Below are 25,416 nucleotides of genomic sequence, written 5' to 3'. Positions count from 1 at the left end.
TGTCGAAGTACCCAGGATTGATCTCAAAATTGTGAATTCATCAAAGATTGTCATATCTCTTGGTAAAAGGTAGTCTGATATTTGAAGCTCTGGTAGACAAGGCTGGTCCTCAAAAGTGAGTCTGGATCGCATCTCTTAGTTGCCAAGCTCTTAGACTACTGTAGCAAATGGGTCCTCAACATCGATACGCGCCTCGAGCCACGCTTCCGCTTCCATGGCCGCCCCAAACGCTCCTCCTCATATTGCTTAGAATAGCCGAACTCGTCAATATCATAGCAGCCATCGTTCTTCAAGGCATCTCTTCCAAAGTAGCCGCTATCACGTGGATTGGGGCTTTCCATTCCTAGTATCTCATCGGTGGGATCGTCGGACCCCGGTGTGCTTCTCTTCCTAGGGGAGCGCGACCTAGAATTCTTCCAGATCTCCCTGCACAACTTAGGACTAGGCTCTTCGCTCTCCCATTCACCCCTCTCGCAACTCCAAAGAAGCAGGCGCCTCGGCACAAACGTCGAGGAGAGAGACACATCGAAGACATGGGGCTTCAAATGGTCCAGGCAAACCGGGCAAAGAGATACTCCACTGCCAAGATCGTGGGGATAGGGTAAAGGGCGCGGTAATGCCAGAGGTTCGGAAGCTATCCGCTTGGCGTCGAGTTGTAGGCATATAGAACGAGCTGGGGAAGAGCTGGCTTGTCATGTACGCTGCGAATGGTGGCAAATGGCCCAATCTCAAGTTCATTGTATTTTCGATGATTCTTCTTAGTTCTACAGGCTCGCCTGCCCTTCGGCCCGCTCTGTCCCTCACATCCTGTTGAGTCACAGACGCAGAATCGCGTGAAATCTACTTCCTAGCCTACGTAAATTGTGAGCAACTTGGAAGTACTCTGGCCTGTGCTCACTCGCAGAGGGTTAGGGTCTGGTTCATAGCAGAGTGTTTTCACTCGTAATACCAGCAGTATAAAATCACTGCATCAAAGCTATCAACCTTACATATTGTCTGCATAGCTTCGTGTATATCACTTATCCTCCAAAGTTCATGCCCTATCATATCACAGAATCTCAAACACTCGAGACGTATGCTAGCCTCAAAAGTGCCGTAACAAGACAGTCAATCACCTTCCCATTATCAGAATACAACTAGCCTACATAAAGTATTTCAACGCCTGAAAGAAAACCTCCAGCACATTTTCAACTTCCAAATAGGCCCAACATCCATAGCTAAATCCCCCTTCCGCTTCAATAACTTCCAAACACATAACAAGTCCAAGCCAAAACCTCCAAACAACAAGATAACTCAAGTCAATACCCCTCGATAATGGTTCAATGCCTTGAACTATCAGTTCAAGGCCTCCGAATGATAGCTTGAGGCCTTCTCATATCATGCCAGGGCCTACAAATTATAGTTTGAGGCCTTCTACCATCATTTCAAAGCGTATCAATTACATTCCAAGGCCTACCAATGATAAATTAAACGCCTTCCACACTCTTCCCACCCCTCCAGCTTCCTCTTACACACCTATTAATAAGCGCCATACGCCGACGACGAACCCCTCCGAGACCACTAACTACGCTTAAACACTTCCGTCGCAAGTCGTCAATTAGCAGCCAACACCCACTCCAGACTCGGTGCTAAGCCCCCGGTATCAACCACTACACCACAAAAGTATGTTGGCTTGCCTCGAACGTGTCCACCCTTTCCAAAGCCCTTACCCCAATGTCCAAACTCCATCAAACTATCCTCGTTGGTATAAACAACCCGGTGATCATGTTTAAAACACTTCTCAAACCCATCAAAATGCCTCTCCGCCAGCCGCCCCGGCACAGCGAACGGATCCTCCGTAAACTTAACGGGAGCCACATCAGCCCCCAAATCACACCTTAACACAATCCACCCAGTCCCAAACTCCAGATCCTCAAAAATATCGTCCTGCCCCTCCGACTCCCAGTCGGACATGTCACGATTCTTGATCTCGACCCGCTTGCGCACGGCACGACCAGCGCCTGCCAGCGCGGGGGATTCGTCTCCGAACGCATGACCGGCGCGCTCGGCCGCAAAGCCCACACGAGCTCTCTTGCTGCTTCCACCAGCCGCAGGGTCAAACTCGGGCTGGGTCCTAGACTGTTTGGCCATGACTTTGGGCCCCCGGGGTCGGGGCCGGAATCGAAGAACCAGGCGGCACCACCCCCACCACCACCACCACCGCCTCCTCCTCCTCCTCCTCCGCCTTGGAAAGAGCACCCAACGACGAATCCCTTCCTTCCTCAAAAGCCCGTCCGCGAGAACCTCGAGCTTGTCCTGGCTAATTTTGCCGCCGGCGGCGGCCTTGGCAATAGTCAGAAACCGCGGCTTCTCTTGTTGGAATTTCTCCTCGAGTCGCTGAATTTCGGCTTCCTAATTATTATTAATACGGCGGAATTCGGCCGAAACGAGGTCGGTAAACTACTTCGAAATCGCCGCCTCGATAGCCGATTCGAAGGTCTTAGTAAACGTCTCCACGCGGTCGTCGTTATAAGATATTTTATAAGGTGTGGTCGGGAAATAATTAGGGGGTAAATATGTAAAACGAGGGGTTTAGGTTATCTTACAAGGTATTTAGCTTATCTTATAAAGTATTAAGGTATTTTTATAAAATAGTTTACGTTATCTTATAAGGTACTTTAAGAAAAAGGATCAGGCGTGTAATTTAGCTAGAAGGGCCTAAGCTAGGTAACTAAATACGTCTTTTGGTCGTATAAGAAGACTGTGTTCGGTGGTTGTCGTAAGTAGGTAGGGAACGCGACCGTATTTACGGTTATGTAAGTCGATTAGGTGTAGCTAGGGGGCTATTTGGAAAGAGCGACAGCGAAGGAGACCACCGAAAGCCGCAATCTGGTTGTTCAGAAGCTGCAATTGCAGAAGGGTTGGTAGATATATATGCCCTTTACTCACCCAGCTCACTTTGCAACGTTGAAGATGCCGTTGATATATGCACGCACTCTGTCACTAGCCCAGGTACACCGTGTGTCGTTCACCCAACTTTCACGCACCAAAACATCGCGTTTAACTCTCTTCGTTATTACGGTGGCGGTTTAAACATCCTTAGCAAACAGTCCATAGTTTTGCCGCAGAACTTCAGCTCTGAAATCATTTTATTTCATACTAGCAACCGCGGATCACAGATCATCGCCGAATCCCATATCTTGTGTGTCTTGAGGGCAGCGATAACCTCGACTAGCAATTGCCCTCGCTGCCCTTGGGAAAACGAACAACCACGCTCCACTTGTCATCCTTGTATGTCCCTTGCCCCTTTATCTTGGTCAATCCCGCGCAGTTGTCGAGAATGCCCTGAGCCAGGTCGGCAATCTGGCCCCAATAAAGTTCCTTGTCTCCGGAAGAATCCTGCGTAGTATTGCTCCTGTCAGACATCATAACACATAGCAGAGAAACATAGCAACATACCTCATTGCACCAATAGATAGCAGAGTCCCACGAGCAGCTAACACGCCCGCAGTTCTTGGGCCCAGGCCCATTCTTGGCCTTACCCGGGATGGCACGCAGATAGTGGATGCCCCACTTAATGGCTAAGATATTAGCCATATCCGTCTTGATCTTACAGTCATATGTCGGGTCTTCGAGGGCAGCCAGCGTAGCCAGCGAAGCGCTAACGTAACTATCATCACCTAGTCCGGCCTGAAACGTCTAGTTCCAGCCGGGGTAGTCAATGTCCATCTTGGCGATGGCCTGCTGGATGGTACCCTCGACAGTTACCGTGGCGCCGTTAGGGTCGTCGGGCATGACGGGAAGTTCCCAGTAGACGGGAACAATGGTGAAATCATCAACATCGTCGAGGGCTATATTGGGGGTTGCGGGAGCGGCGTGGACAAACTCCGTCATGGTCAGAAATGCACAAAGAAGGGAGTGAGCCTTGGACATACGCCACAGAGCGCCAAAACGCAGGGAATGAGGGTGATGAGTGAGATCATGGTGAACTGTGAATGCAAAGCAAGATTGGTCTTGATTGCTCTGTGAATGAGGAAAAGAGTTGAGTGCGGTAGAGGCCATCAATAAATACCTGGGGGTTCGCCCTGCCCACTCCTGATTCCCTGGCAAGAGCAAACTAGGAGCATCTCTTTGTGGAAGGCAAGGCATCAGCCCACTCGGCCGTATCAGGCCCGTGGCCGCTTCTCAACAAATACAAAACTGGATCTGACTCCCGTCCACGCAAGTGCTCCAAATTTGGCATCGCTGCTCGGCCATTGGGCCCAACAGACAATTTTCAAGATAGCCGCGAGTTGCTCCGGCCCTTTGTTCAACGATGTCATTGCTCTTCGAATAGTATCCGCCCTTTGCTGAAGATGTTTCGGTGTTTATCTTGACTCACAAAGGAAATATTGTACATGTGCAGTATGTAAGGTATGGTGGTATTATCCAATTGTTCTGACGCCTTCTACCATTGTCCTGGTGTCTCTTCGTGCCCAGCCCTTTAGAGCTCATCCTTGACAGCCTCGGTAGCCTCCTTGACGGCCTCAGTAGCCTCCTTGACAGCCTCCTTGACAACCTCAGTCACAGCGGGCTTCTCAGCCTCTGTCTTGACCTCGGCTTCAGCCTGCGAGGAGCTCTCTGCTACCTCTTCTGTCTCGCCCTCCTTGAGCTTGACAACTTGAGCCAAGAGGCTAAACTCGATGTCGCGCTCGCCCTTCGACCTCTGGGGCTTGCTGTGGTAGATGGGGTAGCCGATGACACCGCCATCCTTGGCCTGACCAGAATACTTGGCAAGATCCAACATCTCGTCTGTTATCACGGTAGAAGTTAGCATTCACATCAGACACACCATCGCAACAAACAACATACCGTCACACCCGCTGTCCTCGCCCAGCCAGAGTGGGAGATTCTCATAGATGGCCCCTGGGGCGAAGATGAGGACTCTCCTGTCGTCCTTCTCTCTGAACTCAGGAGTGGGCTCCTGTGGAATGGGCACCTGCTTGAACACTCTGGTCCCTGGCGCGGGTCTGGCAAACAGGGCAAAGAGACCCTGGCCGGGGAGCTCCTTGCGCTCCTGCTCCTCGATCCACTCCCTCACCTTGAGGGGCACAGTCTCGTAATCCATCTTGAGGATGTTGCGGTCGTAGCCGTGGTTGTCAATACCATCCCATCCACCAGGGTACTCGCGCTCGGCAAAAACATCCTTGAGGGCGTCGCGCCATGGGAGCAAGCCGAGGGGTGGGTTCTGGGCCAAGTCATCGAGCTTGAATTCTTCGGCCTTGAAGGAGCGCTGGACCTGGCAGGTGGCTTCGTATTTGGCGGCGCGGGAGGACTGGAAGGGGTTGGGCCACTTCCAGTTCGGCATCGGCGCCGGCTTGCCTGGCAGACGCTTCTCGGTTTCTGGTACGTTGGGGCCGAGGGCGGAGGTGGTGGAGGCGAGGAAGCTCGCGGCCATCATCCAAGAGTCGACTTTCATTTTGCCGGTAGTGTGGTGTAAAGGACTAGTGGCGGTGGTCTGGTGGTGGTATGGTGGTGGTGTGGTGAAGTCCGAGGAGGAGAGAGACACAGGACTCGCAGCTCAGGAGGGGGGCCTCAAGTAAATAAGAGGAGGCCGAGTCTGGTAAGGACACAAGTCTCTTCTAGCGGTACCCGCCATCATCCCCATCATCATGCTGCTATTCCAAACAAAAAAAAGTTGTCGCGTTGTCCTCCGGAGTGTTGTTCCGAATTTCCAGATTTGATGAAGTTCCGACAGGGTTGATTGGGGAAAGGTGGGGGAGATGCGGGGAGAGTCAGGGTGCCCTGCCGAGATCTCCCCAGCGTTGTGCTTCTTGGCGGCAGACCCTCTCGATCCCATCCATCGTCAACGTTACACTGGCCTTATGACGACCCACCCCTACCTACTCCAAGAAGAAGTCACCACGGTTCTCTTCCATGGCAGCCTCCCCATCCATGATGCCATCACAGAACGCCTCACCTACAAACGAGAAGGTCTTCCTTCCATCTTCCTTGGCTGGCAGCTGCCTCACCACGAACGGGATCCTCCCACCGCAAAACACGACCACCACGTCTCCTACTTCCATATCAGGTGGGCCCATGCCCACGTAGCCCTTCGTCGTCAAGAATGGCTTCTTGTTACTACCACCAGATGCCATACACTGCCTGTACTTCGCCCCCAGCTCATCTTTCCTCATTCTTTCGTCCCAGTTGAACTCGTCCATGATACGTTGAGCTTCTGCCGGTTCAGCTGTTGTTGTTTTCATCCAAATGTCATATAACATCGCCTCGACGGCCTGTCGAAACTGCACATTGACCTTCAACTCTCGAGACGCTCGCACCCCCGTCGACCGATCATCCCACGTATCTGCAATGGGAACTCTCCAAATTCCTTCGAGCCGTCGTTCGTCGGAGCCATACGGGTTGCTGGGTCTAGAGATTGCCGCTTCAAGCAGAGCTTCGACCTGCCTCAGATACCTCATCAAGCGCGGCCCATCCCATCTGTGCACATCAGACCAGACTTCCTTGCCATCTCCCGGAGGCAGCATGTCAACAGTATCGACCCAAAACCCCCCAACCCCAGCACCCGTGTTGACCAAGATGGCACCACTTGAACCTCCAGATTCCCCTCCCCGCAAGCCGCAAAATAATGCGGATAAACCACCTTCTGCACCTGATAATACGACTTGACCGTATTCGTCTTCCAATCCGGCACCCAAGACGGCAGCCCTGGAACTACCTTTGGGAACCCCGAATAACACAACACATCCACCCGTTTGGAGTAATCATTCGTAATCATCCTCCTCGCCATATCAGTCATAATCTCCACCGTCTTTTCCTCCCCCCACAAGTCCCCATAATCAGGCCTGATCCCCAACACCTCTGCATCCACCGCCAGTCCCAGCAGCGAGTAGACCCTGTCCCTCCAAACTTTTGCGTACGTCTCCCTGCCGACAAACATCTTTTTCAACAGCACGAAAAGCGTGTCGCCCTTTCCATCCCCAGTCTTAGTCTCATAACCCCTCCGACGCTTCCGACAGCTGAAGAAATCCGCCGTGGGATCGTCAAGAGAGGATAACTCCTCCACGGTGAGGCAATAAGGCGGGCGGACGAGGAGCAAGCTGGAGTAACTTAGTATCTGCCCCGCGAGCATCACCAAGTCGGCATCGAGCTTTTGATCGCCGCAAACAAGGACGGTGTCGGGGCCGAGGCAGAATTCTTGTGTCACCCACGCACGGGTGAACCAGGGCCTTTCAAACCAGGATTTGATGCTTCCGTCGCGGATCTGAGCAGCGAAATCGGGTGCGTGTTTTTGAAGCAGGGCTTGGTACTGCCGTGTCTCGGGGTCGGAGGGGTCGGTGTTGGACATGATGTCGTGGAGGAGGGGCCAGCCTTCTTTGGTGTAGTACCTTTCGATGCCCATGTCGCGCACTTCTTGGCCGACGGCGGCCCAGAGCTGCATGACAGAATCGGAGTTGTGCGAGGCAGGACCGAGCCAGACTAGGACTTGGGATGCGGCGGAGTAGATTTTGCCCATGAGGGAGACTTGGGCGGACTTTTCGGCGGGATTGGACTGGTCGATGCAGAGCTGGTCGATCCAGATTGTGATGGGGAAGTCGGGGTCACGGAGGTGGAGGAGGGCGGTGTGGAGGGAGGAGGTTATTCGTAGGGAGAGGGTTGTGGTTGTCCCGTTGGGGAGGGTGGAAATGACGTTGATGGAATGGGGGGTGGCGTCGGAGCCCCACACGTAGGAGAGGGCTTTGAAGGGAGTGGTGGAGGGGTTGGTGAGTGGGGCGGTGAAGAGGCGGCATAGTATGGGAGGTGGGGTATCTTTTGATGGCATGGTATTATTACTTTTTGGAGAGTTCCCATGCTGGGGTTTGGAAGCGTTATCGGTGGGTTCTGCTGTTGACGGCCTCGAATTAGAAGGTAATGATGCCGATACGGGGTAGAGCTCGAGGAGTCGGAAGTCTGTCTCGGGCTTTTCGAGCTGGGAAGCGGTGTGGTAGTTGAAGGCCTGGAGGATCTTGACGATGGTCTTGAGCTTTCGGACTTGCATTGTAGTCTTTCTTTTGAAGGGATTGGCGAAGCAAACAAAGCAGTCATAGGTAAATGTGGGTGGTGATCTTTAATAGCAAATAGCAGTGTTGGCCAAGAGAAGGCTGCCTGAGCTGAATATGAAGGCTCGGCCGCGTGATTTGACGCGTTCATTGCCGCAAGGGTTCATCAATAATTCTGCTTGGCGCGACCAAAGACACTGATCGAAATGTGACCCAGATGGTCCATGTGAACCCATGATGTGCCAACCCCTTTCCCATGTTTTGGAGTTGATAGAGAGCGCATTGTTGTTGTGCCAACGCCAACTTTCAAGTAAACAAAGTAGCGTGTGGATAAAGGGGTTCAGGGGCGTGGTGGGGGCGTGGTGGGACCGTGGGCAGGGCCATCAAGGCGACACAAATGCAGGTGTTGGTGACTCTGATAAGGTCGATTTGTACGCATGTATAAATGTCCAATATTGCTGATGAATTTTATCGTTCCCCGAGCACCATATTCAACTAATCCGAATCCGAATCAGACCAATAATCCGCCTCCGTGGTCTGTACTTGCTTCACCTGCCCTGGCGACGGCTCGCCAATCTCACCCACCGCTGGTTCTGCCTCCTCCTCCTGTTCTTCCGGCGCGTCAGGGTCAAACTCTTCTCCATCGTTCGCCGGTGTCCAGTCCTTCAGTTCGGGGAAAAACTCGTTCTGATACGTGTAGCACTTGGCGCAAAGCCACAGCCGTCCGTTGGCGTACCCCGAGCCCCAGAGGGTCTGAAAATTTGTGTTAGCTCTGGAGATTGGGAGAAATGGGATTCGAACCTGAGGAACTTACATATAGACACAAGTCGCAGAAGCCATTTTGTTTTTTTGCCCTGCGGGAACGATGTGCCTGCGGGTCCCACACTTGGGGTTCTCCTTTGTCATCGAGATAGTGTCTCTGCTTTGGGGTAAGCAGTAAAATCACCTCTTGGGAGGCTCCATAGTAGCGGGCCAGCTTCAGCGCTGACCATCCCTCTTCATGGCATGTCCTGCCAGTTTTCCACAGGCTGGCGCCGTGATCAAGCAATAATCGGACAATCTCTTCTTGATTATCCGACTTCACACCCCAGTGTGAACACTGCCTCACCGCCCACATTAGTGGTGTCCATCCATCTCGATCGGTTTCGTTGATATACCGGCTCCCGGTCAGTGATAAGATTTTTTCGACAACATCTGGTCTGCCACTGGCGACCGCTGTGTGGAGGGTGGTTCGTCCGAGCTTGTCACAGGCATTGATATCAGCCCCTCTGGCCAACACTTTTGAAACATGCTCCAAACTCTGGTATGTTGCAAAGTGAATGGGCCGGCAGCCGTTGAAGCCTGCTGTTTCCATGTCGGAATCCACAGGGTCCTGGTCCAGGATATATTGCAACAGGTCTGCATCCGGTTGCATGCATGCTCCGTTGAGAACCGTGATGAAATACATCCCTCCCCGAAGTGTCACGTCCGCCTTTGCCTCCTCAATCAAATAACGGACGACAGCTTTCCTCATCTCGAGCGTCACATCCTCTCCCTCTTGATATTCAGTCATGGCTACGAGCAACGGTACACCACGGGAGTTATCAATCAGGTTAGCATCTGCGCCATTCGCCACAAGAAACCTGATCATATCAAGGTTCATTCGCCAGCAAGCAATGTGGAGCGGTCCTCCCCAAGTACTGCCGACGGTGTTGATTTTGGCCTTTGCCCTGACGAGGTATTTGGCAACCTCATACTCACGCCAGTAAATGGCATAATCGAGAATAGTATATCCTCCCTTGTTTCGGATTTCAAGGCTCGTCCCTCGCGTGACTAGAATTTTCGCTATACTGAGATGCGTGGTTGCCTCCAACATGAGTCGATGAAGAGGGGTGTGTTGAAAGAAAGACTCTTGGGCATTCAAATCTGGAGTATACTCGAGAAGGACCCTAACTGTGGCCTCGCTGTTTGCATGGCTAATTGCGAGGTGCAGAGCTGTCTCGTCCCTTAGCGACCTGGCTGTGATGTCGGCACCAGCATCTAGAAGAGCCCGCACAATTTCAGCGTTGCCTTTTCCAGCGGCCCCAAGAAGAGCTGTACAGTTCGAGTCCCATAAGCCTGGAAACTCGCATGTCAATTCGAGGTTGGCTCCACGTGAAATGAGGAGCTTAACAGACTCCAGGTGGTTGTTGTACGACGCAATGTATACTGCGGTGCCGTCTTTCGACATGGCGTCGATATCAGCACCGCTATCTAGAAGCACCTCTAGGCACTCGGGATGATGATGCGCCCAGTGCAATGCCTTCCATGATGTTGCTGCTGGATGGGCCTCATTGGGGTTGGATCCCGCTTTCAAAAGATAACGGACCATTTTTGTATGACCCTTCGAGGCAGCACGGGACAGAGCTGTACTTCCAGCCCCGTGAAGCCCAATGTCGGCCCCCTTGGCCATGAGGAACTCGACGACTTCCATCAAGTTTGCCTCCGAAGCCCGCTCCAATGGAGTAGCAACGTCAGCTGAACCCGAAGCGTTGATATCGGCGCCGTGCTCCAGCAGAAGTTCGACCATATCCATATTCTTCCCCGTGTTTTTCATGGTGGCTTGACACAGCGGGACCCATTTTCCCAATCCATTCACTCGAGCTCCGTGAGCCAGGAGAAGCTTCGCCCAAGCCAGCTTTCCGGTGGCGGCTGCATAGCAGAGAGGGGTGTACTCATCTGTGGTGGCATCTGCATTGGCACCCCGTTCCAGCACCGCTGTAATGCACTGGAAGCTAGACTCGCAAGCAGCCATATAGAAAGCAGGATACGGAAAAGAGCCATCGGTCCGCGGTATCTCAGCCTCGACGCTGGCGATGTCTGCGCCCCCGTCCAAGAGAGCTTTCGTGGCGTCAATGTTTCCAAGATTGATGGCCTTCTGCAGTGCTGTCTGGCCCTGTCCGTTGTGACCCTCAATATCCGCGGCGCCATCTGCAACGAGAGCCCTGACTGCGTCCCCATATCCGGATCGGCATGCCATATGCAAAGGTGTGCGTGAAAGCCGGGTGTCATCTAGATAGTTCGCGTCTTCGCCATGTTGGAGAAGAGTCTTAATAATGTCGATGTGACCGGTTGCCACAGCACACAAAAGCTTGGAGGCTGGTACTGTTGGACTTGTTGGGTCTCCGGATGGGCGACCTTGCATCAGTGACTCCAGAAGCTCCCCCTTCCCTGCCCAAGCTAGCCGAGCAAGGATGGAATGAGGGTACATATGCGATGTCGCCTGGTCCTTGTGTTTGTTCTTGGCGTACGTGAACAACATCTCTACTAGCTCATACTCAGCTGCGAGGGCTGCGGCCTCCATTGCCCCAACCACGCCGTGCAACGTCAATGTCCATGGTCTGCTGAGCAGCAAATCCACAATTTTTTTGTGACCCATTCTGGAAGCCTCACATAAAGCGTCCTCTAGTTCTTGAAGGCTGGTAGGAAGGTCGGCATGTATGGGAAGCATGTTCTCGACCTGTGTTTCCAATCCTAAATGCGAGACTATAGGTAAGGCGGAAAGATATGAGCTATGGGGTTGCTGGTGCGGCGGCAACAGGCACCCGTGAGCACTGAACCACGCTCTCAAAGCTTTCGAATCTCCAAGGAATGAAATGAGGTCTTCGGGTGTCGAGGCCGATGAGTCTGCTGCCAGGTATCCCAAGCGGTAGTGTGTTGGCCAGAACGTGACAGCATAGGAGACAATGTCGTGTCGGCTAGTGAGCAAGACTCCTGAGGCCCTTGCCCCACCACACCTCTGAGACAATGCCTTGATCGTCTCAGGAAGACGCAAAAAGCGAAGACACGCCTTGGCAATTTCTTTGTGATCATCTGCTGTCGAGGCCGCCGCATACCAATGGGTCGTCTTTTCCAAAACTGACAAAAGCTCCCGAACCCATGGCTGTGTGAAGTGAACTTCACCGTGGCGAATCGTGAGAAGTGGTCCGAAGATCCTGGCGATGTACAACTCGATATTAAGACATCCCAAGTCAGCTCCCTGAAACTCCAGGGCCGATGCTAATTCAAGTGGTGTCAGAGGCCGGACCGCGTTCCGAACCCAGCAAAGAATGTCGCGAGCAATCGGCCGTAAAAGTGTGGGCACAGCCTGCATTACCGCTCCCAACAGCACCCGCGGTGATGGGGGAGACAATGCCGCCACCACTTCGGCCATTTCCGCCCTTGTATTCCAGCGAGAAGCTTGCAGATTAAGCCAGTCCACAACCATTCTGAAAAGATCCTGGTCAGGCTGGCACGCTCCAAGCAGATCGCCGAGTTGAGGTGCATACGGCTCGAGCACTGGACAGTGACGACTGGCTGGGACTGGCGGTATTTTGATTCCGGGGCCCACCTGCGAGGATGCGATATCCAAGGACAAGCTTTCGCAGCCGGCGGCAGCAAGCTGAGTTTGGACATGCTTAGGACTGGCAGTAGTAATCAAGACCTTGAAGTACAACTCGCATCGCGCTGCGATTGAGGCCAACTGTTTAAGAAACCAGTTGCACGAAGCTGGTTCGCACTCATCGAGTCTGTCCAGCACCCATGTCGTCCTTGCTGGCCTGTTGCAATCCAGTCGAAAGCTGTTGAGCAAAAAGAAGACATCTTGTTCCGTAAGGGCCTTGTCAAACAGCGGTGGTTCAAAGCTTGGAAACTGGGTGGAGGCTGGAAGGGTGCCGAACCGGGCAATAGTCTGAGCTAGGAATAAGGTCGCCATTGACTTGATGGTGTTTCTTTGACAATCGTGGCGGTCGAATCTGAAATACAGTGTTAGACCGCTTGTAAAACCTCCAGTCGACGCGTGTGTTCGGGCCTGTTGGTAGGCATAAGAAGCGGCGACTGAGACATTGGACGAGCCATGGATGTGCATGATTTTACATCCTTCGTGGTTCATCCACTCCTTGAAAACCGGGCTATCATCCAGCCATGAAAATGGCACATGGTCACTGTCGGCTGTTCTTACAGACATAATTGGGGGGGTGGGTGACGGAGCCTGAACGACAACAGCATCATTCAGCCAAGCTAGTGTGTGGGTTGGAGTCGGGGCTGACAGCAACACCTGTCAGCACAGAAGTCAGTGGTGGGTGGTTGGGTGTAGATAACACACTGTTGATCACTCCAAGAATTCTCGATTCTAGAGTCTCGATAAGAGCGTCCCGCACGCTCACCTCCTGGACCGCATCAACTGACTGGGCGGAGAAGCGCAACTCCATGGGAATGCCCAAACTCGACGTGAAGATCTGATGAATCTAGAACTCTTCGTTAGCTGCGTTATCCAGAAACAAACACGGAAACTTTGAGTGACTGACCCCATACGCGTCAGGAGCTTCTGAACAAACACTGATTAGTGTACTGTGGATGGTTGCTCTTGTTTGTACGAATTCATCAGAGATGGATGAGACAGTCTTCGCCAGCCGATTGATGTCCTCAACAGTTAGAGTTGTAGGCCGCTTGGCAAATAGAAAGCTGGCCAGCTTTGATTCGAGGTCTTGTTCGTTGTGCCATCTGTGCGGAGTACCAACGAAAGACTGCAAGAAGCGGGGGACGGAAGGTTAGTTCTGCATGTGCATAGCTTTTACAGCGACGGAATATGAAAGAAACATGCCATTAGACGGGTAGAAGCACTGATATTTGCAAACTCAAGCGTGTGTCTGCTCGCTTGGATGATGGCCTGGAAATACTTGAGGTCAGAAGATCGAGGTGAATAAGCAGGCAGCAAAATGATCAAGCACTGCACCTCTTTGATGATCAACCCCCCAAAGTCCAGGGCGAGAAAAATAAGTGGTCGAGGCTACTCTGGGTTTAGTCATAGTATCATATTGTCTTGTAGATCCCGATGGACTCACGGGGTCCTGGTCTTTTCGTTGTTCGGCAACCTTCTGCAGCAGCATGATGGCCTCCTTCTGGATTGCGCCTCGATCACAGAGGCCTTGAACTGCGGAGGCGCCAGTGTCATATCTATGAAACAGAAGGCGACCATAGCGCTTTTTGGCCGTCAACTGCTCCTTCAACCATGGTTCGGATTCCGAACCAAGGTCCCATGCTTCGCTCGATGTGTTAAAGAATCCATGGACAGCTACTAGGCTAGATAAGATATCTGTCAGTGATGGTTGAGCCCAAGTCATGGCAGAGTGGACATACTCAAAGCTGGCATCCCCAGGTTCACCAGAAAAATGAATATCCAACGACATGATGAGAAGAGTATGGGATGGTGAAGACTGACGGTTCAAGACGAGCACCCCTCGGCTCTGGGGGCCCCTCTGTGCCTGCCAGAACCCCGTCGTCGTTCCCTCCCATCTGCAGTGGGTGGTGGAGTCGAAGGCGCGGGGTTTGGGGAGTTTTAGGCAGCTGTGCCGCAAAATTGCATGATTGGTTCTTCAATCGCCATTGGTTAGCACATCTATCTGTACAGTGCGAGTTTGAGGAGGGAGGCCTGCAGGATTTCTGCTCAATCAAGAAGAACCAAGAGGTTCGCGAAGACTGCTTCTCGACAAATCACTCGCTTTGGGGGTCTTTTCGATCAAGCGATGCCGAGAAAGGAAAGGTGGCAGGCCGGTAAGCAAAACCCCTCCCTCGTCGTCATAGAAGAGTGGTTCGATAGCCCTAGTTTCCCAAAATCCTCTTCGAATGTTCATTTCCATCGCTCTGTCCCGCTACCTCGGATGAAAATATGGAAGACGAAGCGGCAGACTCGTTCTCTTGGAACATCGCACTTGCTCCCACTGGCGACAGTGGGAGTCAGTTTCACACTAAAAACGACCCCAACAAGCCTCTCCAACGGCAGAACTATGTTGAACGGAAGGGCGCCGTCGACGTCCGGTGCTCCTGTGTCGATGTAGTTCACGGTTTTCTGTCACCCGACAGCGATGTTCTTTGTACCCTGATAGTCCTCGACTTCCGTTTCGACTCTCGCAAACGTGCCCGACGCATTGCTTCCGTCCACATTGACCTCGGATTCAGCAGTTTGGATCCCAACAGTCCCTACCAGCCCGAGGTCAGGGCCATTTCCCCTGACGGAAACTTCACCGTTGCTCCAACAACCCAAACCGAGTCAAGCACGTTCTCGGGAAATCTGGGTATAAGCGCCACTCCTGGCCCTGCCCCAACCTTGAGCGCCGGTATCAGCATAGACAAGAGCATCACCAGGGATATGACCTACGCTGCAACCGTTGTGGGCGCAAAGTCTCTCCGGGGGCGCAATTTTGGCCAGCCAAACACGGCTTCATGGACACTGCTGGAGAATCCCGCGACCGAGACCGGTGTTCCCGTCGCCATGCGGGCCGCTATCCTGCTTGAGAGGGAGGATGAAGAGCTTTTCCAGTGCTCCGTCACCATCAAGGCGCGCGCTGACTGGCGTACAACTTTGGAATCTGTGTTCGGCTCTACACCACCTGACGATCCGGTCCTGTTCGATCCGACAATCGAGTCCAAGAGAACCGACTATGATGAGATGAACCTTGCGGAAGCTTTCAAGCAGCTATCGACTGTTCCCAACGTCACTTTCAGAAAAGGGCTACCTGAACAAAGGTGAGGAGGCAACCCAGCGGCGAAGCCATCGTAGGGTTGCATTGGGGACTGGGACTGTATCGGCACTGTGTTCACTATGGAAAGGCGCGTTATTAGTGCTCACTCAGGGTGGGGTGTGAGTGGGGTGGGACGCCAGTCGTATCAGGACTTCCGATGATGAGGCTGGAAGCTGGGCTACAGGACGAGATGCGGACTGGAGGGACCCCGCTCCTCTCTGACTGAGGGGGCACCTGTGCAGACAGCTTCACTCAATCTATCATCTTTCACCTCTGTATACGTTACGAACAATCATGATGACTCTAACCACCCAAGACCTTCCACCTGCCCAGAGTGTCGAAGTTGACGACAGCGATGAGGAGTACGACGACGGACCGGCCCACAACCCCTTCCATTCATTTGCGATCATTCAAAAAGACCCAACAAAAGAAGCGTTTGACCAGATTCTCGCTGATGCTGAATCCAATGAGCTGAGATTGGGCGACAAAGCGTACAGAGAAGCCTTCAAGCAGAAGTATCAGCAGTACTTTGAAGGGCGTGTTGCACCGGAAAATCAAACACTCCTCCACCTTGTTGCCAACAGAGTGGGCCACAGAGGCCTCACCCTGCTTCTTATCAAGAACAGCCCACAGCTTCTCTCCGTGGCTGACGACAATGGCAAAACACCTCTCTGGATTGCCATCACCAGGAAAAACGAAAATGTCTTGCGCGCCATTGTGGAAAAGTTCAACGGAGATCTGGACAGCCTGCTAGCTAGAACATGCGACCACGGCAGAAACAGTATCCATGCTGCCATAATCCACAATCTCCCCGAACAACATACTTTGCATCTTATACAGAGAGCCTCCAAGGGCACTCTTTGCGCCGGAGACTATGATGGCCTGACTCCCTTGCATCTTGCCATTCAGTACGACCGCTGTTCTGCTAGCCAGCAGCGGATTGTTGAGGCTTTGCTGCAGAGAGCAGATGAATGCTTGGACCAGTTCACCATCAATCCCTCACAACTGTCTGTCTACGAATATCACTACTATACACGGCCGGACGCTGAACGAAAAACGGGCTTGCTGGCGGGCCAGGCTGGTGAGCCGAACGGGACCTCTCAATCTTCAAATCAGAACCGGGGAAAATCTCCGTCTGGTCGAGTCGGTCATCTTCCAGATAACGTACCTCACCTGCACAATGTGGAAAGTTCTCGGGGCCGCACGACAAACCATGCCCCCGGCAAGAAGGGGGGCGATGTTGAACCTCAGCGAGGACGAGAGGCGATCCGTGAACAGTCCAATGCCCCATCAACAAGAATTATGGACCCACCTCCGCCGGGACCTATCAACGGAGTTAAACGTGATGTGAACAGGGAGTGGGCAGACAGGATCATCCAGGGTATCAAACTTCATTACCTTCGGTCCACGTTCCAGACACCAGATCGTCCTCAACCGCGAGATCAGAGCCAGGCACTGCGATTTCTTCACGGGTCCAACATCCAGGGTGCGTATAAGTGTATCAGAACCCTCACGACAGTACGGTGTTGTCACTGACGCTCCACCAGACTGGAACTTGTATTTTGATTACTCCAAAGCAGCTTCACCAGTCACCCGCAAGAACTTTGAACAGAGCTTCGCTCATATGCGTTTTGACAGCGTCCTAAGATATGTCGCCTTCAACAAGATCGAGCTGGACAGCCCCGGAAACAACACCAGCAAACTCCACGCCAAACGTCTTGCACAGCAGCCAAGGCCTGGCCGCGGCCGGGTGGACCTCGTCTTCTTTTTCAACTGGCTTCGGGAGAAGTCTGTCAAGCATATCCTCAAGGTCGTGGTCGACGATTGGCCCGAAAGACCTCACAGTGACAAGGCCATAGAAGACTCCCTGAAGCACTTTGAGATTGAGAGTCTCGAGTGGCGGAAATCGGATATCTGTCCCGAAACACTTTTTGTCGCCTGTCAACATGTCCGCCATCTGCACTTGTGGTGGAGTGGAAACAGGGCTGTCCTGCGGGCATGGAGCGAACCGGATGGGTTGGTGAGGCTTGAGAAACTCAAGACTATCCACTTGTTGTGGAATTCCGCGGAAGTCCTAGAGCCAGCTGACCGCATCCAATCTTACGTGGAGGACTTCAAGCGCCGGTTACGAAAAGCCGTCCGGAATTATGAGCTGGAGAAGCAGGGTATCACTGCTGCTGCTCGACCGCAGAATGACAAGGCTGTTCCCGTTCCTGGGATTCGCCGGACTGTTACCGGAGACCGTCCCGCCATGGATGGGCCTGTTCGGACAATCACTGTTGAGACCATCGAGGAGAACTTTTCGCGGGGGGACAGTGGCTCAGCTTCCGGCACCCGCGCTAAGCCCATGCGTGTAGCAAATCAGAGGAATCTGTCTGCCCACAAGTGGCTCAACTGCATGGACGCCTTTGCCGATGGGATCCAAGGTGTCGAGGTGCCTCCAACTCAGCAAAAGCTACTGCTAAAAGACATCACTGTTGCTCTGATTGATGATGGAGTTAATATTGATACTTCCTCTATCGGGGGTAAAGTCATTGGCGGAGCGACCTTTGACCGTGGCGAACCAGATGAGAACGGCCCAAGCCCCTATTTTATCTCTGCCAGTGGCCACGGCACCGTCATGGCGGATATGATTTGTCGAGTTTGTCCAACCGCCAAACTCTATGTCTTCAAGCTGGAAACACACCCCTCCCCGGACTCCCTAGTCGATGGGCAGACTCACAACCAGATCGTAGCCAGAAGCGCCACCCAGGTATGCCACCCCCCGTATGCGCTCCCTCTTCTTTCCGCTCAAATCCTAACCCCCGTGCAGTCCGTCGACGCCGCCGTCGCCCGCGGGGTAGACATAATCTCCATTTCCTGGACTGTGAAAAAGCCCAAAAAACGCGAGCGTGACGCCGACCTCAAAGACCTCGGAGACGCCATCAGGCGCGCTCTTGACGCCGGCATCCTCGTCTTCTGCGCGGCAGGCGACGCAGGGAACTTCTCTGACGAGGAGTACCCTTACGAGTTTGATCGTAGCCGCATCATCAGAATTGGTGCCGCTACCGACGATGGCAGACCCTGGGAGAGGTCGGGTGACACCCACAATTTGGACTTTATCTTTCCGGGATGTTCGGTTGTTTCACGGCATGAGACGATTAATAGTAGTATACCGAGTCATTTCCAGGAGAACACGGGGAGCTCGGTTGCTACGGCTTTGGCGGCGGGGTTGGCGGCGCTGGTGTTGCATGTTGTTAGGTTGGCTGCGATATTTGGGGAGAATGAGAGGGAGAAGGTGAAGAGTGGTGGGGGTACGGCGGTGAATGGGGTTGGGTCAGGGGCGGCAGGGCCGGTGGTGGAGGCGAAGAAATTGGGGGATTTGAAGGATCATACGAACATGAAGTTGGTTTTTCAGAAGATGGGGGTGGATAGGGAGATTGGGAAGTTTATTGAGGTTTGGGAGTATTTTGAGGGGCCGACGGAGGGGTTGAGGATGGGGGGGAAGGCGCCGGAGGTGGTGACGGGGTTAGCGGTGAGGTTTGTTTCTTCGATGAAGGGTTGATGGGTGCGCTTTTGAAGATCTACATGATGGGTTGTGAGGAGAACTGCAGCAAAAAACCAGCAGATGTGATACATACTGTTAAGGCGGTCAGGGGAGCGCATGAGCTCGCCAGGTTTATCAGCGCTCACCATAACCATACCAGCGTCACTATAATCAGAATATCCAGCTTATCTGACTCCCTTGGAAGTGTCCAGCCGCCATACCTCTGTATTACCAACACCCCAGCCCCTCGTTGACGTCTCCTGTGTTAAGAGACACGGGGGCAATGATGCTTCGCCGTCAGAGGTACTCAAGGCTCTCCGTTTCGCCCCGGTCAACCCTGAAAGCTTAGAAGTGCTCAGTTTGGAGTTGCTTGAAGCCCTGTACTGGAACTTTCCGAAAATAAACCAGCTGGGGTACCTCGACTACGAGCCCTCCTGACGACCTCACTGCGTCCTTTGGCTTGATACAAGATGCCTTGGCTATATTGTACAATAAAGGCAAGACAGATGCATGTTGTACTTTTGTGAGGAACAGTGGGGCCATCTCAGGCGAAGATTTCACCAAAGAACAATGGACAGGCTTATACTTGGCAGCACACTTTGGAATTACCACGAACCCGACCCTGATCTCAAGGGATGCCATGGCTCCAACCCCAGGCCGCTAAAGCTTGCTGCAGAGAGCGGGCATGAAGCTGTCGTGCGGATACTTCTGGAAAAGGGTGCAGAGGCTAAAAGAAAAGATGGCTCGGGACATACTGCATTACATCACGCTGCGAGAAAAGGACATCTTGAGGTAGCCCGGGCACTGTTAGACTGCCATCCAGGCTGTGCCACCATCAATGCTTTGACCGAGGAGGTATATAGCCAAACTTGGAACATGCCTCCTGACCCGTACCTACATGCCTCTCGCTCACTATTGCATAGATGGTTGGAGGATGTAGAGCCAGTGTATGAGCATCAAGGTCAAAGCACAACAAAATGGACGGCTCTTCACCTGGCGATTGAAGGATGGTATGAAGCCTTAGCAACACTACTTCTGCTACGCAGAGCGAGCACAGGGCAGCAACGAACTACCTAAACCCATATCCACAACTGTTTTATCAAATACGGAAGCGAGATGAGGGACAAGATGAGCATGGAACCAAGGACAGGGTGGATGGTGGGTAACAAGCACCCCTCGCCATATCCCACGCGACAACGTTGGAACTGGCAAGATATTATGGATTGAAAAAGGCGGTGTTCATGCTGGAGCAGGGCTACACTGATGAGGACGGGATAACCCATGGGCCAGTGAGCGCCTGAATCCCGATGTGTTGGTAGATAAGTGACAGAGACAAAGTCATCAAGCGGTCAAGGAAAGATGCGGCGATTGTAGCGTTGGTGGCGCCCACCGATCAGATAAGAGCTGGATGCTACTTCACCTTCAATGACAAAGAATATCTCTGGGTACCTTACCTAACGGAACGTGCATACATCGCGTATTTAGGTTGTACTGGAGTGGATAGATAGGTAGGTTTTACTCGGCATGAAATGACATTTCTATCTAGGTAACCACAGGTCATTGTAAATACAATCCATCATGTTTTGGGCTTTTGGGACCGTAATCAGGGTGTAACCGGCCCCCTGAGGGTTGCGTCATCTTTACGACGACTTTCTTGAATGTAAGAAGGACAGACCTATGTGTGGATGGAGCTGAGATAGGTGCCTAAGGTAGAGAATATGAGATGCTTAGCTAATATAGTGCACGAGGAAACTCAAAAGTCTGTTAGCGGGTTGGCTTGCCCTTGGTGGATGCTTTTACAGCCGATGTTCTGTGCTAAGGTTTGACGGCGCGATTACATCTTTTTGCAAAGACACTCTGTTCGACGTGGGGGCAGCTTTAATTATGGGAACTGTCATTGGTCTAGTATATAAATGCTACCCAAAGCTTGTATTTGTTCGTCATTAATGTCACGGTAAATAGGTGGTGGGCAGACGTGGGATGTGTAGACTGTCCCCCGCCGTTCTTATCAAGAGGTGACGACGGTTCAATATATTTGCAAGAAAATTCCGTCTTGGTGCTCTTGGTGCGCATAGGTGCAACGTCGTTTTCACCCTGGAGTGCTGGCGTGGTGATTAATGGTGATGATGGCGTCGTCTTGGGCTCTCGATCAAGCAGTCCAATTCCTCCAACCAGCATCATCACCACCACCAACAGTGCATCCCGCACCCATCATCAGTATATCCGGAACATCAACGCGAGTCTGTGTGGGGCAGAAGCCTTGGTAGGTACAGCAAACAGCAAGATTCTTCAAGTTTCCAACCACGGAGGAAAATTCCGAGCGTATCACGGGGATGAAAAGGGGGCGGTCTATATGTACATACAAGCCGTCCACGCCACCCTTGGTTACCACGAACGGGCCGACTGACCATGCGGAAGGCTGCCTCCACTTCTACCCCAGGTTTTCTTTTGCACCTGAACCGGGTTTTGGGTGTGCCGCTTGGACGGTGCCAAGGCGATCGAGTTCGCTTCCGTCGTGGAGGATACCTCCGTTTCCTATTTGAGCAGTTGCGAGAATCGGTTCCCGGAATACTGAGCCGCTAGGCTGCCCCGCGGACAATGCAACGAAATTACACACTTGACACACCTCGATGCGAGACCAGACCGGAATGACATCGGACGAGATGTATAAAAGAAGAGTTGACTCCCGAGGGGTCAAGAAAGTACTGTCTTGTCTCTGCAACCTACAAGCGCCACCGCCTGTTCTTGTCATTTGCTTGTTTCTTTCTGAGCATCTCCCAAAGCTTGTTTGTTCGGTTTCAGTCATCCCCAAGATTCTCCACACACATACACAATGAAGGCCTTCACTCTCGTCTCCCTGGCTGCGTCCGTCAGCGCCCACTCCATCTTCCAAAAGGTGTCGGTCAACGGCGTCGACCAAGGCCAGCTCAAGGGCGTCCGCGCTCCCTACAGCAACTTCCCCATTGAAAACGTCAACCACCCCGACTTTGCCTGCAACACCAACATCCAACTGCGGGATAACACCGTGATCAAGGTCCCAGCCGGCGCCAGAGTCGGTGCCTGGTGGGGGCATGAGATTGGTGGTGCCGCCGGGCCCAACGACCCGGATCACCCCATCGCCGCCTCCCACAAGGGTCCCATCCAGGTCTACCTCGCCAAGGTCAACAATGCTGCCAACGCCGGCACGTCCGGCCTCCAGTGGTTCAAGGTCGCCGAGCAAGGCCTCAACAACGGCGTCTGGGCTGTCGACAACATGATCTCCAACGGCGGCTGGCACTACTTCGACATGCCCAGCTGCGTCGCCCCCGGGCACTACCTCATGCGCGTCGAGCTGCTCGCCCTTCACTCCGCTAGCGTCCGCGGTGCCGCCCAGTTCTACATGGAGTGCGCCCAGATCGAGATTACTGGGTCTGGCACCAACACCGGCTCCAACTTTGTCAGCTTCCCCGGTGCTTACACCGCGGACCACCCCGGCATCTTGGTCTCCATCTATGACCTCCAGGGCCGCCCTACCAACGGTGGCCGTCCTTACACCATCCCCGGCCCTGCTCCTCTCACCTGCTCCGGTGGCTCCAACCCCAACCCCCAGCCTCAGCCGACTTCTGCTGCTCCTAACCCCCAGCCTACTGGTGGGAACGGTGGTGGTGCCGGTGCTCCTCTTTATGGCCAGTGCGGTGGTCAGGGGTATACCGGCCCTACCACCTGTGCTCAGGGTACTTGCGTGGCTTCCAACCAGTGGTACAGTATGTTGTCCCCCTTATCCTTCTTTGCCTCACACATGCTGACGTGTCTTTCCTCCAGGCCAGTGCCTCCCATAAATGTCTCAATGGGGCTCGGAAAAGGGCACGAGCATGAGCGACGTTGGATTAATACCAACAAACATCTTATTTTCACCTGTATATACTTTAGCATTTTACCACCTGACATACCAGGCGGTAGTACATATCCACACCCTTTTGGCAAACCATATTACCAACCCCAACAGTCTCTATTCTCTTCGCCGTGACCTGTCCCGTCCAACGCAGCCCAGTCTCCTTACTTAACCTTCCAAACTCAACGAAACCCAACCCCCTTCCAAAACCTGCACCTCTCCCCCCGTCCCCCCTCCCAGCCCTCCCCATCCACCACCGCCCAGGTATTCACCCTTTTCCTCCCCCCCTCAGCAACAGTAACATTCAGATTCAACAACGAGCCCCTCCCCCCCGCCTTCCATACCCCCTCCCTCACCGCCTCCGCCACCGCCCCCTTCCCTTGCCCGTCCAGAGTCGGCACCCCCCTAGTCACAAACCGTCCCCAAACCCCCTGAAACCCCCGTCTAAACTCCTCATCCATCACCGTCCCACTCCTTCCAATCTTGGAGTCCTGCAGCAAAGGCCCGTTGTCACTCCCGTGAAACCCTGCCCCTGGAGGGGAGAACTGATACTGCCACCCTTTTTCCCCGTACGCTTCCATCAGCCAGTACGCCGTGCAAACAAATGTTGTTTCTGCATACAAATTATTCGCTGCCTGCTGCCAGCCCTTCCCAACTGCTGACATCTCAGTCGCAAAAGGGGGGTTGAGGCCGTCGGTTTCGAAGAGGGGAGTGTCGGCGGGGAGAGGGGAGGGGGTGTAGAGGGAGAGAATGGAGGAGATGTTCTCGGGGGACAGGAAAGGATAGTTGAGGGTGACAAAGGAGAGAAAGGTGGATTGGGAGGTGATGTTTTGGGGGGTGAAGTAGTAGCCCTCGTTTGAGTTGCTCTTTACACACAGAATGGTTAGCATTGTTTTGGGGGGCTTACACCAACGAGGAAGGCCTCCCCGTTGACTTTGCCTGCAGGGAGCTGCTCGGTGGGGGAGGAAAAGATGAGCTTGTTATCGGTCACGGGGATGAAAGCCCACTGGTTGAACCGGGCAGAGTAGCTTGTTGCTGAGGAGGCGTTTTGCAGGAGCAACGTGTCAGCGTTTCGGAGGCAGGAGAAGACAGAGGTGGCGTTGAGGCAGTTGGTGCGACGGGCGAGTTGGCGGTAGTATTCTGTTGGCAGGCCATCGTCGAAGTTGCTGTGGCACCTCAGCACAAAATCATGACGCAAGTAAAAGGGAAACGTACGGTTGAGTAGGCAAATACGGACTGCTCGCGATTCCGCGTCTGAACAACGCGTTCCCCTCTGTTCCATTGTTTGCCATCGCAAGCAACATCACTGATCCACCGCCTGCCGACCCACCCGCGATTGTGACCTGGTCTGGGTCGCCGCCAAACCGATCAATGTACTTCTGCACCCATTGCAAGGCAAACCGCTGGTCGTGCAGAGCAACGTTGGGAACTCCCCCGTTCTCTACTACTTCTGCCGACGAAAGAAAACCAAAAGCTCCAAGGCGGTATTGGATCACAACACTGACGAAGCCGTTGTTGACGGTCTGAGCCATGTGGGAGAAGTCGAAGCTAGCAGCGGACCCGAGCCCATAGCCGCCGCCATCTGCAAGAGTTGGTATCTATGTTGTCTTTGGACTGGGGCTGGTGGAAGACGTACGAATCCATACCAAAACAGGCAGCTTCTTCGCCCTGACCGGGGCAAAGACGTTGAGAAAGAGGCAGTCCTCATCACCCAGTACGTCCTGTGTGAAGTTGACCGCGGCAGGTCTGACAAATCCATGTCAGCATCTTGACGACTAGAATAGAAGACTCAGGTTACCCTGGCGCAGCACCGGACTGAGGACATCTCGGTGGATTGTTGACTGCCTTGGTTACGGAAGCCCTGTCAACCTCAGGTGCATCGGGAAGTTGCCATCGTTTCGGCGGAGCGGCAAAACGGATGCTGGATCGTCAATATCAGCCAGCGTCTCGTGGAATGTGATGTTGAGTGTGGAAGCCTACCCTCGGAAAACATTGGTGTTGAAAGTTGAATTGTGATACCCTTCGTACACCGCATAATCCAAGTCCACAATAGGAACATGAAGCTTCACCCTTGCTGCAATCACCCTCTGGCCAGCGGTCAAAGCCCACCAGGCCAAAATTGTTGAGCTTTTCATTCTGTTGAATCTCGAGGTGAATGCCGTTGCGGAGTGGTAACCAAAAGGAACAAGCATTTCTCAGCCTCGAGGAGGGGGCAGGTCTTGGGATATATCCCCGCGCTGCAGATAACCGGGTAGCCGGCGCATGACGGCTATTGTTCTCAAATCCCCTCGTGGTAGCTGGGGTTGCATGTGCAGGATGCCCTCGCAGGTTGGTAATATCGAGCTCGTCCTTGCCGGCCCAATCAGAGGCCCTCACCGTTTTCTCACCGCCGGGAAACCGAGACCTGTGATCCTGTAGAGGTAGTATTCCCAACACACGACAATCGTATCAAAAGGCTCATCACCACACCAAAAGCACAATTCA

General features: G+C 53.2%; 11 protein-coding genes across 11 annotated transcripts; 3 read left to right on the top strand and 8 right to left on the bottom strand.

Moving 5' to 3' along the window:
• Positions 1 to 1,371: 1,371 nt before the first annotated feature.
• On the bottom strand, positions 1,372 to 2,130 carry QC761_401055 (uncharacterized protein; the record flags this gene model as incomplete). Its single annotated transcript, XM_062878390.1, has 2 exons — positions 1,372 to 1,649; positions 1,710 to 2,130. The coding sequence occupies 2 exons, from the start codon at positions 2,128 to 2,130 to the stop codon at positions 1,594 to 1,596; spliced, it is 477 nt and encodes a 158-aa protein (XP_062731815.1). The 3' UTR covers positions 1,372 to 1,593.
• Positions 2,131 to 3,045: 915 nt separating this feature from the next.
• On the bottom strand, positions 3,046 to 3,576 carry QC761_0061570 (uncharacterized protein; the record flags this gene model as incomplete). Its single annotated transcript, XM_062872587.1, has 2 exons — positions 3,046 to 3,378; positions 3,439 to 3,576. The coding sequence occupies 2 exons, from the start codon at positions 3,574 to 3,576 to the stop codon at positions 3,211 to 3,213; spliced, it is 306 nt and encodes a 101-aa protein (XP_062731814.1). The 3' UTR covers positions 3,046 to 3,210.
• A 102-nt stretch (positions 3,577 to 3,678) lies between these two features.
• On the bottom strand, positions 3,679 to 3,962 carry QC761_0061560 (uncharacterized protein; the record flags this gene model as incomplete). Its single annotated transcript, XM_062872586.1, has 2 exons — positions 3,679 to 3,864; positions 3,915 to 3,962. The coding sequence occupies 2 exons, from the start codon at positions 3,960 to 3,962 to the stop codon at positions 3,679 to 3,681; spliced, it is 234 nt and encodes a 77-aa protein (XP_062731813.1).
• Positions 3,963 to 4,462: 500 nt separating this feature from the next.
• QC761_0061550 (uncharacterized protein) lies at positions 4,463 to 5,437 on the bottom strand (the record flags this gene model as incomplete). The annotated part of the gene is made up of 2 exons (XM_062872585.1): positions 4,463 to 4,770; positions 4,831 to 5,437. 2 exons carry the CDS (start codon positions 5,435 to 5,437, stop codon positions 4,463 to 4,465), a joined length of 915 nt encoding a protein of 304 aa, XP_062731812.1.
• A 1,002-nt stretch (positions 5,438 to 6,439) lies between these two features.
• On the bottom strand, positions 6,440 to 7,495 carry QC761_0061540 (uncharacterized protein; the record flags this gene model as incomplete). Its single annotated transcript, XM_062872584.1, has 1 exon — positions 6,440 to 7,495. The coding sequence occupies one exon, from the start codon at positions 7,493 to 7,495 to the stop codon at positions 6,440 to 6,442; it is 1,056 nt and encodes a 351-aa protein (XP_062731811.1).
• A 1,018-nt stretch (positions 7,496 to 8,513) lies between these two features.
• Positions 8,514 to 14,203, bottom strand: QC761_401040 (uncharacterized protein; the record flags this gene model as incomplete). The annotated part of the gene is made up of 8 exons (XM_062878389.1): positions 8,514 to 8,771; positions 8,833 to 13,058; positions 13,120 to 13,261; positions 13,322 to 13,540; positions 13,618 to 13,683; positions 13,750 to 13,803; positions 13,859 to 14,096; positions 14,154 to 14,203. 8 exons carry the CDS (start codon positions 14,201 to 14,203, stop codon positions 8,514 to 8,516), a joined length of 5,253 nt encoding a protein of 1,750 aa, XP_062731810.1.
• Positions 14,204 to 14,539: 336 nt separating this feature from the next.
• Positions 14,540 to 15,543, top strand: QC761_0061520 (uncharacterized protein; the record flags this gene model as incomplete). The annotated part of the gene is made up of 2 exons (XM_062872583.1): positions 14,540 to 14,567; positions 14,702 to 15,543. The coding sequence occupies 2 exons, from the start codon at positions 14,540 to 14,542 to the stop codon at positions 15,541 to 15,543; spliced, it is 870 nt and encodes a 289-aa protein (XP_062731809.1).
• Positions 14,866 to 15,550, bottom strand: QC761_0061510 (uncharacterized protein; the record flags this gene model as incomplete). Its single annotated transcript, XM_062872582.1, has 2 exons — positions 15,172 to 15,550; positions 14,866 to 15,022 (listed from the first exon to the last, which is right to left on the bottom strand). Exons 1-2 carry the CDS (start codon positions 15,345 to 15,347, stop codon positions 14,866 to 14,868), a joined length of 333 nt encoding a protein of 110 aa, XP_062731808.1. The 5' UTR covers positions 15,348 to 15,550.
• A 279-nt stretch (positions 15,551 to 15,829) lies between these two features.
• Positions 15,830 to 19,873, top strand: QC761_401030 (uncharacterized protein; the record flags this gene model as incomplete). The annotated part of the gene is made up of 3 exons (XM_062878388.1): positions 15,830 to 17,021; positions 17,083 to 18,287; positions 18,348 to 19,873. The coding sequence occupies 3 exons, from the start codon at positions 15,830 to 15,832 to the stop codon at positions 19,077 to 19,079; spliced, it is 3,129 nt and encodes a 1,042-aa protein (XP_062731807.1). The 3' UTR covers positions 19,080 to 19,873.
• Positions 19,874 to 21,894: 2,021 nt separating this feature from the next.
• QC761_401020 (uncharacterized protein) lies at positions 21,895 to 22,955 on the top strand (the record flags this gene model as incomplete). The annotated part of the gene is made up of 2 exons (XM_062878387.1): positions 21,895 to 22,804; positions 22,863 to 22,955. 2 exons carry the CDS (start codon positions 21,895 to 21,897, stop codon positions 22,877 to 22,879), a joined length of 927 nt encoding a protein of 308 aa, XP_062731806.1. The 3' UTR covers positions 22,880 to 22,955.
• A 159-nt stretch (positions 22,956 to 23,114) lies between these two features.
• On the bottom strand, positions 23,115 to 25,124 carry QC761_401010 (uncharacterized protein; the record flags this gene model as incomplete). Its single annotated transcript, XM_062878386.1, has 6 exons — positions 23,115 to 23,798; positions 23,840 to 24,098; positions 24,148 to 24,514; positions 24,569 to 24,678; positions 24,731 to 24,853; positions 24,913 to 25,124. 6 exons carry the CDS (start codon positions 25,122 to 25,124, stop codon positions 23,115 to 23,117), a joined length of 1,755 nt encoding a protein of 584 aa, XP_062731805.1.
• Between the last annotated feature and the right edge of the window lie 292 nt (positions 25,125 to 25,416).

Source organism: Podospora bellae-mahoneyi, chromosome 4, assembly GCF_035222275.1.
Source record: "Podospora bellae-mahoneyi strain CBS 112042 chromosome 4, whole genome shotgun sequence".
Lineage (NCBI taxonomy): Eukaryota > Fungi > Ascomycota > Sordariomycetes > Sordariales > Podosporaceae > Podospora > Podospora bellae-mahoneyi.
Note: the sequence above shows the minus strand (reverse complement) of the source record. Positions and strands in the feature narration are given on the sequence as shown.